The sequence below is a fragment of the Urocitellus parryii genome, chromosome 7 (assembly GCF_045843805.1).
Source record: "Urocitellus parryii isolate mUroPar1 chromosome 7, mUroPar1.hap1, whole genome shotgun sequence".
NCBI lineage: Eukaryota > Metazoa > Chordata > Mammalia > Rodentia > Sciuridae > Urocitellus > Urocitellus parryii.
In genome coordinates, this window is record NC_135537.1 from 165,421,556 (window position 1) to 165,435,825 (window position 14,270).

The window sequence follows — 14,270 nt, forward strand, 5'->3', positions numbered from 1 at the left end:
CAGCAGTGTGTCTCCTTTGGGTGCTGTGATGTGGAACTGTCCAATGTCAGCCCTGGCTCCTCATCCTGCCCAGATTCCTGTCACCTCCATGCCCACCTGTGCCAAATTGTGACCTTGGGCCTTCAAATCAGTCCCTGTGTTCAGGGCAGAAGAGCTTGTTGGGGAGGTGTTTGGAGAGTTGCAAGGTTGGGTCCCTGCTCCCAGAATCCTCAAGACCCAAGACCTTAGGAGAAACTAGGAGTCTGATTTGGGCACGTTGACAACAGGCTCCACTCTATGAAGTGAAACACCACCAGTCATAAAAGGGCAAAAAAGGGGGGGCTGGTCAAGTGTTTGCCTCACATGCAGAAGGCCCTGAGTTCAATCCCCAACACCACAAAAAATAAAAATAAAAAAGCAAAAAGAGTATTAACCTGGAGTCCCAGAGCAGCAATGGTCCCTAGGTCTTCAGGTTGGAGGGGTGGGCTCAGACCCCATGCATCACACCCGTCTCCAGAAAGCAGGGCCAGTCCTCCAGGCAGAGCTGGCCTATCCTCAGGAAGAGGCTGTGGGGACACAGTGGCCCCAGGGTCGATGGGCTTGGAGTTAATCATTCACTAGGGGTACACCTGGGTCCCATTGGCTGCCTGGGGACACAGCCCTTTGGGATGAAGCCCAAAGGAGCCGGAAGCAGCTTCTTAGCTCCTGTGTGCCTTACAGACTCAGGGGAAATGGGGCTAATGCAGCCAGAAACTTCTGAGTTGTTTAGAGTTGGGTGCTTCAACAGGAAGCCCCCAATCTAAGAAGGCAGACAGCACCCCTGACCCCAGGGAGCTCAATCTATGACAAAGAAGACAGAGGGACACAGGAGGAAGAATTCTGAAGGGAGAGGGGTGTTCTGATGAACAGCTTAGATGGAGAACACGGAAGGGGAAGCATATTTGAGATTGGGGTCTCTGAGGGTGAGGAGGAAAATTGTTATGCCCCCAGGGGCTAGGCCCACCTGCTCTGAGAAGCTCTGGGAATGTATGTGGGAAGGGTGTGGAGGGGGTGGTGGCAGAAAGATGAAAGAGAAAGAAAACGGTGAAGGTGGTCCCCAGGGGATAAGTGCAGATCCTCCGAACCACTGCTTCACTCCTTAACTAGAAACCCAGATTTCTGAGTAGGAAAATGGAAAAGTTGATGATGAGGTCACAAAGTCAGGTCCCCCCCACACACCCTTAGTCTCCTGCCTGGGACAGTGTTTGTGGTTGTGTTAATGGGGGGAGTTTCCAGGAAGAGGGTCAGTATCCTCACACTGCATCCTTTGAATTTCATTTATTTTTACTTGTTTATTTATTTTTTGCGGGGATAGCAGGGTGCTGGGGATGGAACCAGGGCTTTGCACATGCGCAACACACACTTTACTACTACTGATCTACATCCCCAGCCCTGCATCCTCCGGAACACTCAGGAGGGAAGCAGCCCCGGCCACTGTTCCCAATTTAGGTGGTGCCCCAAGAGTCCTGAGTCTCAGCATAGAGAGCATAAAACCACCCTAAGGAAGACAAGAGCAGAGATGGGAACTTAACATATCTAGAGTCTAGCCAGGATGCTGACAAGCTGGTGACCTTGGCCAAGTCATTTGCCATTTACAAAAGACAGTCTTATTCCTCCTCTGTAACAGAAGACTAGACTGGATGGCACCCACCCAGGTGTAGGACACGAACAACTTAAAGGGCAGGGAGGTGTGTTCAGGCAGCATATGAACCCAGTTAAGTAACACAGAACCATATCCCCTGACAGTGTTCAGGTCTTTCAAGTTCATTCCAAATCTTGATTAAGAGCCTGGATCTGAATAGAAAAACTTTGCTTCAAAGACAACCCTGCTTGTGAGCAGAGTGATGGTAGCTCTCACTTATTTCTGTGCCTCAATTTCTTCATCTGTAAAGTGAGGATAATAACCATATATGTCCTGAAGTCATTGTGAGGATTAAATGAGTTACAATTTGGGAAGTGCCCGGTGCTGTGTGTGAAGTCCTCACATGGTGCCAGGTGTGGTTAATACCTGGCACTTGCTAACCTTCTATGTTCCAAGACAGTAGGCTACACTATCCAGCTGGAATTTAATGACATTGTTTTAGTCTCACTTTGTTTTATTTATTTGTTTGCTTGTTTATTTATTGGTAATGGGGATTGAACCCAGTGGTGCTTAACTACAGAACCACACCCACAGTCCTTTTTTGTTTTTGTTTTGTTTTTGTTGTTGTTGTGTTGTTGTTGTTGTTAAGACAAGCTCTTGTTAAATTGTTGGGGGCCTCCCTAAATTGCTGAGGCTAACTTCAAATTTACAGTCCTCCTGCGTCAACCTGCAGAATATCTGGGATTCCAGGTGTGCATCACCTCCATATGACTTTATTCTTAAGGCTACCTTCTGTATCTGGATAGGAATATTGGTCTTCTAGTTACAGTTCTATTATGAACAGATTTTAAGTTTAAATGGTTTAAGGAAAAGCCTTACATATTAGGAAGGGGTGCTCTGGGGATGGGGCAGTTTCCTCAGGGTGATTCCTAGTGGCTGGAGGTCACAAACCCTAGTAACCCCACGTGAGCTCAGACCACAGGAGATTGCATTCACACCCTGGAGTGAGGCTGACTCCACCTCCTTCGACTCTTCCCGACCCCTCCTTCCAGTCCCTTCTGCACTAATGACTACCTGCTCTCCTTTCTCGCTTTAGTCAGTGTCCCCTTTAACTATTGAGGACCCCGCTGACTCCTACAGCCACCCTTGGGTCCGTAAGCCCTTCCTGGAACAGAACTTGGCAGCACATTAAAGAGCTCCACCGCCTTTTATCAAGGCCTCGTGTACCTCGCCAGCGAGCACCGTCCCCTCTAAGGGCGGGAGACGCTGGTGGCTCCGCCCCCTAACCCATGAACTGACCTTCCTCAAGCTCTGGCCCGGGTCCGGATCCGCCCCGGCCAGGTCCAGCCCCGCCCAGCGACAAGTTAACAGCTCCCCTTCCCCACTCTGCGGAGTGCTAAGGACAGATCGCCACCGGTGGGGGACGAGCGGGGTTGGTTCTCGTCATGGCGACAGCGCGGGTGGCAGCTACCCTGCGGACCGCTGCTACCGGCGGGAAGTTGCACGGCCCACGGGGCACTGGGGGCGCACGGAGACTGAGTGGTAGCACACGGCGGCGGGCCGCTGGGGGTGCCAGCCCGGGACGCCGGCTCAGCACCGCGCGGGCACATGCCCAATCCCAGCCGGAGGAGGCCGAGGGCGCTGAGGACCGCATCCAGTTGCCCACCACAACCGAGCCGTTGTGGACGCCGCCTCCGGCGCCGCCCGAAACCCCCGCGCCCCCGGCTGGCCGTTCTCTGGTGCAGCGGGACATCCAGGCCTTCCTGAACCAGTGTGGGGCTAGCCCCGGGGAGGCGCGCCACTGGCTCACCCAGTTCCAGAGCTGTCACTACTCCGCAGACAAGCCCTTCGCCGTCGTCGAGGTGAGCGGAGCCTTGTCACCGAGAAGGGATAGGGGTGGTGTAGCGACTGTCAGGCACAGCAGGACAAGCTGTGGACTGGACAGCAGAACTGAGAAAGGGCACAGAGAGTGCTGACGGGTGCAGGGAATGGGCGAGGTCTCGCGCTGCTCCAGAAGCTTCCCTTGCAACCTGAGGACGAAACCTGGGGAACCTAACCCTCAGATGTGATGCCTAAAGAAGGTCCCCCACCATGGACGCAGTTAGGGGTTCAGAGGGTGGAGTTGCTTGCATCACCCCTCCCCCCAAGGTGTCCCAGAGTCCAAGGTTACTGGGAGGAGCGGTGGGAGGAACTGCAGTGTGAGATAAGGGAGCGGCAAGACCCAACGGGCAAAGGGCGGAGCAGGTGGGCTCCAGTGACCCGAAGTGGGGCCTGTCAACTCCTGAGCAGGTGGTCATGAGAGGACCTAAGGTCCTCGCTGTAAAGATCAGGCGGCTCAGGGCCAATGTGGCTCGCATTGACGCCTATTCGTGCCTCGTGCCCGCAGGTGGATGAGGAGGTGCTCAAGTGCCCGCGGGGCGTATCCAGCTTGGCCTTCGCCCTGGCCTTTCTGCAGCGCATGGACATGAAGCCACTGGTGGTTCTGGGGCTGCCGGCCCCCACAGCGCCCTCGGGCTGTCTTTCATTCTGGGAGGCCAAAGCACAGCTTGCCCAGAGCTGCAAGGTGCTGGTGGATGAGCTGAGGCACAACGCAGCCACTGCAGTGCCTTTTTTTGGCGGCGGGTCAGTGCTGAGTGCTGCAGAGCCAGCCCCCCACGCCAGGTTAGTGCCGGCCCTGCCCTCCTGGGCGTCGTCAGAGCAGGCTACTTGGCCCACCCTGCCCCAGTCCGATGGTGCTGGAGGGGCCCTCTAGAGCACCACGTCTGGCCCACAGCTATGGTGGCATCGTCTCGGTGGAGACGGACCTGCTGCAGTGGTGCCTGGAGTCCAGCAGCATCCCCATCCTGTGCCCCATTGGGGAGACGGCTGCACGCCGCTCAGTGCTTCTCGATTCTCTGGAGGTGACCGCGGCGCTGGCCAAGGCGCTGCAGCCCACCAAAATCATCTTCCTCAATAACTCAGGCGGCCTGCGCAACAGCAGTCATAAGGTGCGCTCCTCCTTTTGCACGCCCACCCCACCCCATGACTCTAGGACAAGCTGAGCCCCCACCCTTATGGCCCCTGCTCGCCTCCTGGACCGGCCACAGTCACTTTCAAGCCCGGTAGATAGGAAAGCATAATTATAAAAAAACGAGTTTGGCCTCCTGCGTCCAGATCTGAGCATTCCCTGGCGGAATTCGCCAGGGGAAGTAAGTTAATAAAGGGGTCAGAGAAAAGAGGTCCTTGGGGAAATGATGCAATCTGGGGGTTAAGGAAGACATCTGTGGTCGGCTAAGGGCGCATGGCTCATCCCCTTGCTGGGGACTCAGGTCCTGAGTAATGTGAACCTGCCTGCGGACCTGGACCTGGTGACCAACGCGGAGTGGGTGAGCACCAAAGAACGGCAACAGATACGGCTCATTCTGGACGTGCTCAGCCGCCTGCCCCACCACTCCTCGGCTGTCATCACCGCCGCCAGCACGCTGCTCACGGAGCTCTTCAGCAACAAGGGTGAGGGTCCCCGGTGGGCGGGCTGGTGAGCAGGCGGGTCTGGGGCCGGAGGTTGAGCATCGGTCTGGCCTGGCTGTAGGTGTGCAGGAGTTCGGCTTCTCCAGCAGCCTGGAAGTCGTAGCGGGAGGCCACACCAATGGGTTCCTGCTCCTGCTGAAACCAGGTGGAGGTGTGGGAGGCGAAGATGGACCAGGCTGGAACGGAACTTGGGTATAACTAAGGAGATGGGCGGGACTTAAGATGCGAGAAATCGGGGCTGGAGATGTGGCTCAGCGGTAGCGCGCTCGCCTGGCATGCGAGCGGCCCGGGTTCGATCCTCAGCACCACATACCAACAAAGATGTTGTGTCCGCCGAGAACTAAAAAAATAAATATTAAAAATTCTCTCTAAAAAAAAAAAAAAAAAAAAAGATGCGAGAAATCGGATAGGCGGGATTTTGAGGGGAAGTGACCGAGGGGGAATAGCTGAGTGTAGGAGAGGTAGGCTGGACTTGGGCAGGTAGGTGGGACTGGGGGCGGGATAGGAGAGAAGGACTAAAGGTAATAGGAGGGACTACGAGTGATGTGCGAAACTTGGGGTACAAACTGGGAAGAGCATCTCCTTGAGTGAAAAATAGACAAATAGATACAGAAATCATTTGACTTTGGAGATGTCCCGAAGACAGTAATTGTGCCACCAGTCCCCTCTCTGCCTGGAGCCCCAAGCAGGCCGCATATACCGAGAAGTGGGCCTGGCCCTGGGTCAACCTAACCCCTTCCTTCATCTCACCCTAGGCTCAGGGACCCTGTTCAAGAATGCCGAGAGGATGCTGCGAGTTTGCAACCTGGACAGTCTAGACCAGGGGCGCCTGGTGAACTTGGTCAACGCCAGCTTTGGCAAGAAGCTCCGGGACGACTACTTGGACTCTCTGCGTCCGCGGCTGCACTCCATCTATGTCTCTGAGGGGTGAGCCTGCGGGCCTCAGAGGGCAAGGGACCAGGGTCATTGATGGGCAACTTCAGATCAATTAGAGGTCCCAGCCTGGCTCTCCCGCCCCCTGCTCCAGGTACAACGCTGCGGCCATTCTGACCCTAGAGCCCGTACTTGGGGGCACCCCGTACCTGGACAAATTTGTAGTGAGCTCCAGCCGCCAAGGCCAAGGTTCTGGCCAGATGCTGTGGGAATGCCTGCGGCGGGACCTGCAGATGCTGTTCTGGCGCTCCAGGGTCACCAACCCCATCAATCCCTGGTAGGCCCTGTCTCTCCCTCTCTTCTGCCACTTCCGCCAGCCATGACTGGGTTTCACCATCAAGATGCTGAGCTCCCCAGGGCTGGAGATATAGCTCAATTGGTAGAGTCCCTGCTGCAGATGCACAAGGCCCTGGGTTCAATCCCCAGCACCATAAGAAAAAGATACTAAGCTTTCCTTCTTTTACTAGCTTCCCTTCCACAGAGAATGTCCTGGCCTAGGGTTCCCTAGTGACATTCCTCAGGCCCACATCTATGCTTCCCTTGAAGCAAGTGATACCTCCTAACCCCCATGCAGCAGCCTGTCTCTCCCAAGAAATCCTGACCCTTCTAGAGGCTCCTTTCAGACTCCATTGCCAAACTCCTTATTCCAGGTCCACAGTACCTTCAATGAAAAACCCGTCCTCTCTTTTCTTCATAACTATGCCCCTATCCCTCCCTACCCTATTCTGTGGACACTAAGAAGTGACCAAGGGGCTGGAGCTATAGCTCAGTTGTTAGAGACCAAGAAGTTGGATATGCTGGCATATGCAAGTCTCATCTACTTGGGAGGCTGAAGCAAGAGGATCATAAGTTCGAGGCCAGCCTGGGCAACTTAGCAAGACCCTGTCTCAAATAAATAAGTAAATAAAGTCACCAAGAACCAACCATCAAGGCAGTGGGGAGAGGAAGGGATGTTCATATTCTGACCTTCCTAGCTGTGACCCTAGCAAGTTAGCTCACTTTCCTGAGTCTTAGCTGCTTTTCTGTGAAAAGACAGTACAGCCTGAAATGTCAGGCTCAGCTACTACTGAGGGGAGAATGAAGTAACACAATGGGTCCCAGCTGGGCATCCGGCATATAATATACAACTAATAGACTCCTGAAAACAGACTCAGTGAGTGAGCATGAGCCTTGACCTAAAAGCTGCTCCCTTTTCCTTCCCCGCACCCAGGTATTTCAAGCACAGTGATGGCAGCTTCTCCAACAAGCAGTGGATCTTCTTCTGGTTTGGCCTAGCAGATATCCGGGACTCCTATGAACTGGTCAACCATGCCAAGGGGCTGCCAGACTCCTTCTGCAAGCCAGATTCTGACCCAGGCAGCTGACCCTTACCACAGGTCCTGTAGGCCCTGGGATAGCCAGGGTAAACGGAAAGCCATGCCTGCTGAGGGTGACCCCAGGCAGCCACAGGCTGGTTGGGGCTTGTTGGCTGAGTAATTTGCAAAGAAAGAAGCAGCCCCAGCTCTGCGCAGAGGGAACACCAAAGTGGGACAAGTACAAGGAGGGGGGGGGGCCAGCCTAAGGTTTTGAAGACACAACCAGGTGCCTTTCAATTTTCAGCCTGGGGACTGCGGCATGGGTGCCTTGGAGGGCCCTACTTGAGGCTAACCTTAACGATAGGCCAGTTTCTAGGCCTCTGTGCCATTTTGAGGCTCCCTTGCCCAAAATCTCTGTCTCACACACACAGACACCACCTGATATTCTATCACTCACCCTAATTCCTTTGGGTCTTGCAATTTTTCAGAAGGCCTTGATTAAAATGCAAATACTTCTGTGAGTCAGTTCACACTTGAAAGGAAATTAGCAGTGACCCTCTGGAATCAAGAACTTGAGAACCAGGGGACTTATAGAGTAAAGGAGACAATAAGACGGAGGGCCCCAAGGATGAATGCTGCCATCATCTCCTCACCTGATGCCAGCTTTCCCCTAGGTTAGAAGACATTTCAGGCCAAGAGCAGCCCCAGCCTCCATCCCCTGTGGGAGCCCCACCCCCACCCCCAGCTCCCTTTCCGGGCTGGGCCTAGTGCAAGACCAAACATCAATGGCTCATCTTTTATCTACAAGAGCCCAGAGAAGCCACAGGGTGGGTTTGGCTTGAAAGTCTAGACTTGGATATGTCCCCCAGCCCCAATGGAGCTTGTGTCATCTCTGCAAGACCAGCATACCTCAGAGGAGCAGGAATCCAAAGCCCAGACATTTCATTCACCATTTTTTGATGCACATGTCAGGTGCCCTACTAGATACTAGGATTATTTTCTGTCCAAAAGTGCACAGAAAAATAGGGAGATGTTCAATTAAAAGCCCCTCTTGGTGACAAAACCCAGGCCCTCAGAGAAACCTGTCTTCCCTCAAGAAACATGTCTCAAGACATACTGGGCTTAGGTACTAGACACCTGACCTAGAATCCTGCTTTGTAGCTGGACTTGCTCGGCAGCTTGGGATAAGCTGCTTACCTTCTCTGAGCCCCCATTTCCTCATGTGAACATGTAAAATACTTGTTGAAGTGGACACAACCTTAGTTCACTCCCTCTAATTGCCCTTGCTAAAGTTTTCTTCAAAAGAGCTGGCCCCAAGTGGGGAAGGAAAGACAAGCTACAAGAGTGAAAGAAATCAAAAGTATAAACAACAGTAAAGATTTTGAGGTTTTGCTGTTTTATCAAGCTGGAGATTAAACTCAGGGACTTGCACATGCTAGGGAAGTGTTCTACCACTGAGCTATACCCCAGCTCAGATTTTGAAATTCTTGAAGACAGTCAAAGGACTATGGAACTTTCAGAACAGGGGAAACCATGGGAGGATCAAAGTTGGGCTTAACCAGATATGGTGTTTCAAGAAACTCACAATCAATCCCAGCCAATGGCAAAGTGCCCTGTGAGGAAAACAGAAAAGTGAAGCCAAATGTCTATATAAAGTGTTTATTTTTGGAGGACTGTGTGGTCTGGTGTTTGGGAGGGCACTCTACTCCCACCAGGCCAACCATACAGCTGGAAACAGACAGCAGGGATGGAAGCTGGCTGCTGCCTGCTCCACCCCCTACATGTCCCAGAGGTTCTCAAGGTACATGACAAGAGCTGGTACTGTTTCTGCCCCCAGCACGCTCTAAGAACTGTGTGACTTCTGTACTGCCAACTCTTCTGTTCCTCCAGGGCCTGAGCCATATGTGTCAACAGTCCGAAAAGCACCACAGAGCTTAGCTGCATCTGCCAGGTTCAAAAGGAAAATTTTCCCATTCATGTACTTCCCAATCTCCATCTTCCTTCCTCTGACACTCACTCTCAGCAGCTGCACCCTGTCTCAACTCCCTTCTCAAAAATTCTCCCCTTCCTGGGGACCCAGGAAGCAGCTGGCCTCAGCTCTCCTCTCAACAAACAGGAAAAAAAAAAAAAACCCGTGAGACATTAAGTTCAGGGATCCCACCTTCCCAAGGACAAGCCAGGAACCGAAAAAGAGACCTGTCTCTTAACTATGCAAAAAAAAAAAAGGGGGGGGGGAGCCAAAGAATCAAACAGACCAAGAAGCATAAATAAACAGCAACAGGGCCAGGGAAGCAGTAGCTCCCTGTGCCCATCTCAGCCTCTTGCTGTCAAACTCAGCCATCAGTGGCCAGAATGACAGCAGCCCCGAAGATGCCCACACTCTCGCCAAGCAGTTTCATCTGGTTCCAGAACTCTACACGTCGCATGTTGTGCCAGTAGGCAATGTTGCCATCAATGAGCAGCATGACTGGGGGCAGCAGGACAGCCAGGATCTGAGCAGCCAGAGTCACGTAGTAACCTGACAAGAAGGCCAGGGCCAGGATGCCGTACAGTACGAAGAACAGCTGGATCATCAGCTCCCCTCCTGGGAGATGGTTCAGATATGCCAGTCGGTCTTCCTTGCTGTGCTGCAGTGAGTAGGCCTGGAGACACACCATCCTCTAAGACTCTCCAACAGGCTGGAATGCCCATCTGGGGAAGGCCACCCATGGGATGGTACCTGCAAATCAGCCCTGCAAAATGGGCCACTAAGTCCTCTCTCAGAATGGGGACTCTTTGAAAGTAGGACCTGTTTCCTTCTCTGACTACAGGGCCCCAGCAGGTTAAGCTGTATTTCCTCTTCCCCAAGGGCTTTTTTTTTTTTTTTTTTTTTTGCGGTGCAGGGAATGGAATATGCTAGGCAAATAGTCTGCCACTGAGCTACACCCCTAGCCCTTTTAAATTTTCTGAGACAGTGCCTCCCTAAGTTGCTAAGGCTGGCCTCAAACTTGTGATTCTCCTGTCTTAGTCTCCTGAGAAATTGTGACTACAAGTGTGCAGCACTGTGCCTGGCCCTCTGGGGCTTCTGAAGGAAGGAAGTATATATCCACAGTCACACTGGGGTGTCCCACCTTTGAATATACCATGGAATCCCACATGGAGTCCTGCACAAGAGTTTGATACCTGGCAACTAAGATGAGGCCAAGTACCTTCCACACTAGCCTCCCCTAGCACCAAGGAGAATCATGACTGACCACCCAAGGTACTTCCCATCAGCTCTAGGTGGCAGAGTCCTAGCTACAATCCCATCAAACCGCTCCTCTGTCCACTTTCCCAGTCCTCTAGAGGCTGAATCCATAAGAGAAAACCACCCCATCTTGTTCTTCTGTCTTTCAGGGTTGGAACTGAATGGTCAATCCAACTTCTCTACCTGGTGGGTTTAATGTTGGAAGAAGGGCTCTCAGCTAGCTCTAAGGTGCCTGGAGGGCTGGTGAGCCCAGAAGCTGTCCAGGGCAACCACTGCCAGCCACGCCATCAGCAAGCCCTTGTTCTGACTATCTTCCTGGGTTCTGTCAGGCCTGGGCTCACATTTCATTCCCAGTCAGGCACCTCCAAACATTAGAAACCCAACCTACCACGCAGATGAGGTAGATGCCCAGGAACACCTGGCCGGTAGACTGAAGAGAGCGGCTGCGGGGTTTCCGACGGTATAGCTCCCCAGCACCGCTGGCTAGCACCAGAAAGCCACCGATAATGGCAACTGTACGTGAGTACATACGAACCTAAGGCCAGGGCAAGGAGACTCCAGTCAGGAACTGCAGCCACCACATTTTTCCTGGCTGCCCAGAGTATAGAACTGCCCATTTCTACACATATGATTCCAACTGATAATGTCCTCTTATTTCTAAGGGTGGTTGGCAGATAAAACAGAGATAGATATTTATTTTTTACAGAAGTGGAAACTGAGGCCCAAAGGGGTTCAGAAAATTGTCCACAGTCCTACTGAAAGTAAGTGACAGAACTCAGACACCACACATTTCCCCTTTCCCCATCCGGTAGGTCTGGAGACTCAGTCGGTGTTCTTTCCTCTATACAGTATATAGAACAGAGTCAGAAAAAGGAAGAGAGGGAAGGAAGAAGAGCCGAACTCACCCTCCTGTAACTGTACACATATCTGCCTCCCTTATTGGACTGACAGTCCCTTCTGCGAAATTAGTCCTTTTCCAACCTTACCTGTAAGCCTGCAGTGCTCAACATAGGTTCTGACATTTACAGGTTTAAATGCTGCACTAAGATTAATTACATTTCATAAAATTAGATGGTTGAACCAGATACTCACCAAGGTCCTTGTTGATGTATAAATCTGGGATTACTAAACTAATAGTTTAAAGGATTCTTAGAATACGTGACCTGGGTTCTGATCCTACCAAAGAATGATGTAATATGATCTCAGTAAAAAGTCTTTCCCATCTCTGGACCTCAATTTCAACACACTGAAGGGAAGGTTTGTGTGCTCACTTAAGGATCTTCCATTTCTGCCTTTTAACACAAGTCTAAGGATTCCGTCCTCCCAGGATTCACATCTGACTAGCACACTATGCAAGCCCACTAAGTGCCCTGGGAATTGGTCTGAAGCTCCCCCTTCTGGGGCCAAAACGCTCACCTTCAGCCAGTCCCCGTAGTGGACGTAGCCTCCGATGTAGGCGGCGTAGGTGCTAATAGCCAGCTGGAGTGCTGCCCCCAGCGCGAACCAGCGCCGCTTCACTCCGAAGGACATGAAGCTAGCACACAGCACGGCTGCCCCCATGTCGAAGTACAGGTAGGGCACTGGGATGTCGGGCTTCCTGCGAGCCGAGAAGCAATGAGGACAGAATAAAACCGGGAAGAGCCTTGAGACCCCGTGAGTTCCCCCCAAGCTGCACTGCTCCCTCAATTGAAGACCCCTCTCGTGGCTAGAACCACCACATCAGATCTGGCCAGATGCCCAGACCATAGCACCCCTCCCAAGTTCAAGGCACCAATTCCTCCCAGTCCAAGAGTCCCAACTTCTGGGCCCCAACTTCTTTCCCACATCACTGCAACCCAGTTCTCAGGACAGGCCGTATCGTCCCCCACCGCGTTCGGCGGCTGCGTGGGCGCGCTCACCGGCGCGCCTCGGCCCTTTCAGCGTACAGCATGAGCTGACTAAAGCAGCCCCAAAAGGGGCAGCGTGTAAGCAGCACCGAACCCAACTGCATGATCAGCTGCAGCATCCATCGTCTCGAACCTATCTTCGATGCCATCTTGGGAAAGGGCAGTCCGCAGCAGCCTCACCCGGGTCTGGGAGGAGGGCTCTGGATGGGCCACGCAACTTCCGGTCCCTTGCTTATTGCTTCCGACAGAAAACGACGCTCTCGCTTTCAGTTCCGAAAGGAAGGAGGCGTTCTCTTAAGGGAGTTCAGGCTTCTACTCTGCGGGTGTAGACTTCAGGGCCCCACTTTGTACCTACAAAACTGAATACTAGACCTCAGTAAGGAACGATGGGGTCAGAACCGTGTAAGTCCTGTATTGTAGCTTGGTGTATGAAAGCAAAGTAATCTTTGCAGGCAGAACTTTAACTCTATGATGTTGGGCACATTGCCTAAACTGAGACTTAACTGTGGAATGGGGATAATGATCACAGAGTTTTTTGGAAATTTGTGACAATTAGTCCTAGAACATAGTAGGAATTCAATAAAAGGAATACACACAGAGATCCTAGAAGAAATCCCTCAGCTTCCGTTTAAAGTAAGGAGTACTCCTGGCTCCTGTCTGTCTCCTGAGAGAACAGGGAAATCTAATGTGGCCATTTGGAACACCTCAAATCACTCCATTTTTCCAGTTCCAATGTTCACACTCTAGCCCAAACTATCATTTTTATCAGTTTAACTGCAGCAACCTTCCAAATGGCCTTCCCCACTTCCCCTTTGGCCTCCTCCAATTGGTTCTCAATTCCCCTATTATATATGCTAACATCAGCTACCCTTCCTTTGAATCACAGCACAAAGGCAATTACATATTTGTGACTCTTATATGACTATTTTCCCTCACTAAATTGTGAATTACATGAGGATAAAGACAGTATTTTTGGGGGTGGGGGTACTGCGGATTGAACTCTGGGGATCTCAGCCATTGAGCCACATTCCCAGCCCTATTTTTGTATTTTATTTAGAGAAAGGGTTTTACCGAGTTGCTTAGTGCCTGGCTTTTGGTGAGGCTGGCTTTGAACTTGCAATCCTCCTGCCTCAGCCTCCTGAGCCACTGGGATTACAGGTATGGGCCACCACACTCCGGGCCTCTATTTACTATTTATAGCCTCAGTATACAAAATATATTCATGAAATATGTACTATATATTAACAAAAAGTGTTGTCAGTGTATGTAGTTCATAATGCTCAATAAATATTTATTAGAGGCAAAAGTTCTGGGCATTTTAGGGTTACCACCACAAAGCTGCCCCCCATCTTCCTGAACATACCTGTACCCTTTAACACTGAATTCACCCCACAATACTGAAGACCCTGCAAGCACCCCTAGTGGGTCATTTGATTCAGATCTACTTCCAATTCCCTGGAAGGGGCTCATGTCCAAACAGTGTTTCTAACCAATTAAAAAAAAAATGAAGTAGTCAATGACAGCTTATTGTGATTTGGATCTTTAATGCCCCCTCCCAGAAAAAGCTCCTGTTATGAAAGCATGGTCCCCAAAACAGCAATATTCAGAGGTGGGCATTTAGAAAATGATTAGATTGTGAGCGTTGTAACCTTATTGGTGGATTAATCATTTGATGGATTAATAATTTGCCTACTGGTGGTACCTAGGCAAGTGGGCCATGATTGGAGAAGGTAGATTACTGGGGAAGTGGCCTTGGACTGTATCTGTCCATGGTCCCTTCCTTTCTCTCTCTCTTTGCTTCCTAGCTGCCATGAGCTGAGCAG

General features: G+C 51.7%; 2 protein-coding genes across 5 annotated transcripts; one reads left to right on the top strand and one right to left on the bottom strand.

Moving 5' to 3' along the window:
* The first annotated feature begins 3,045 nt into the window (after positions 1 to 3,045).
* Nags (N-acetylglutamate synthase) lies at positions 3,046 to 7,404 on the top strand. Its single transcript, XM_026412425.2, has 7 exons — positions 3,046 to 3,462; positions 3,987 to 4,261; positions 4,374 to 4,587; positions 4,909 to 5,089; positions 5,863 to 6,034; positions 6,135 to 6,317; positions 7,251 to 7,404. The coding sequence occupies exons 1-7, from the start codon at positions 3,046 to 3,048 to the stop codon at positions 7,402 to 7,404; spliced, it is 1,596 nt and encodes a 531-aa protein (XP_026268210.2).
* Positions 7,405 to 8,980: 1,576 nt separating this feature from the next.
* Positions 8,981 to 12,657, bottom strand: Tmem101 (transmembrane protein 101). 4 transcript variants are annotated; one of them, XM_077800716.1, is made up of 5 exons: positions 12,460 to 12,645; positions 11,978 to 12,158; positions 10,950 to 11,096; positions 9,854 to 9,977; positions 8,981 to 9,279 (listed from the first exon to the last, which is right to left on the bottom strand). In XM_077800716.1, exons 1-5 carry the CDS (start codon positions 12,594 to 12,596, stop codon positions 9,179 to 9,181), a joined length of 690 nt encoding a protein of 229 aa, XP_077656842.1. In that variant the 5' UTR covers positions 12,597 to 12,645; the 3' UTR covers positions 8,981 to 9,178. The 4 variants fall into 4 exon arrangements, with proteins under 4 accessions (XP_077656842.1, XP_077656843.1, XP_026268199.2 ...); XM_077800717.1 differs by having other exon boundaries at positions 9,197 to 9,279; positions 9,854 to 10,026; XM_026412414.2 differs by lacking the exon at positions 8,981 to 9,279 and having other exon boundaries at positions 9,668 to 9,977; positions 12,581 to 12,657.
* Positions 12,658 to 14,270: the final 1,613 nt, after the last annotated feature.

Coding starts and splice junctions, on each gene's coding strand:
- Nags (XM_026412425.2), top strand. CDS start 3,046: ATGGCGACAGCGCGGGTGGCAGCTACCCTGCGGACCGCTGCTACCGGC. Junction 5,090..5,862: donor GGAGCTCTTCAGCAACAAGG/GTGAGGGTCCCC, acceptor ATCTCACCCTAG/GCTCAGGGACCCTGTTCAAG. Junction 6,318..7,250: donor ACCAACCCCATCAATCCCTG/GTAGGCCCTGTC, acceptor CCCCGCACCCAG/GTATTTCAAGCACAGTGATG.
- Tmem101 (XM_026412413.2), bottom strand. CDS start 12,596: ATGGCATCGAAGATAGGTTCGAGACGATGGATGCTGCAGCTGATCATG. Junction 12,159..12,459: donor GAAAGGGCCGAGGCGCGCCG/GTGAGCGCGCCC, acceptor CTCGGCTCGCAG/GAAGCCCGACATCCCAGTGC. Junction 11,097..11,977: donor ACTACGGGGACTGGCTGAAG/GTGAGCGTTTTG, acceptor CCCTGGCCTTAG/GTTCGTATGTACTCACGTAC.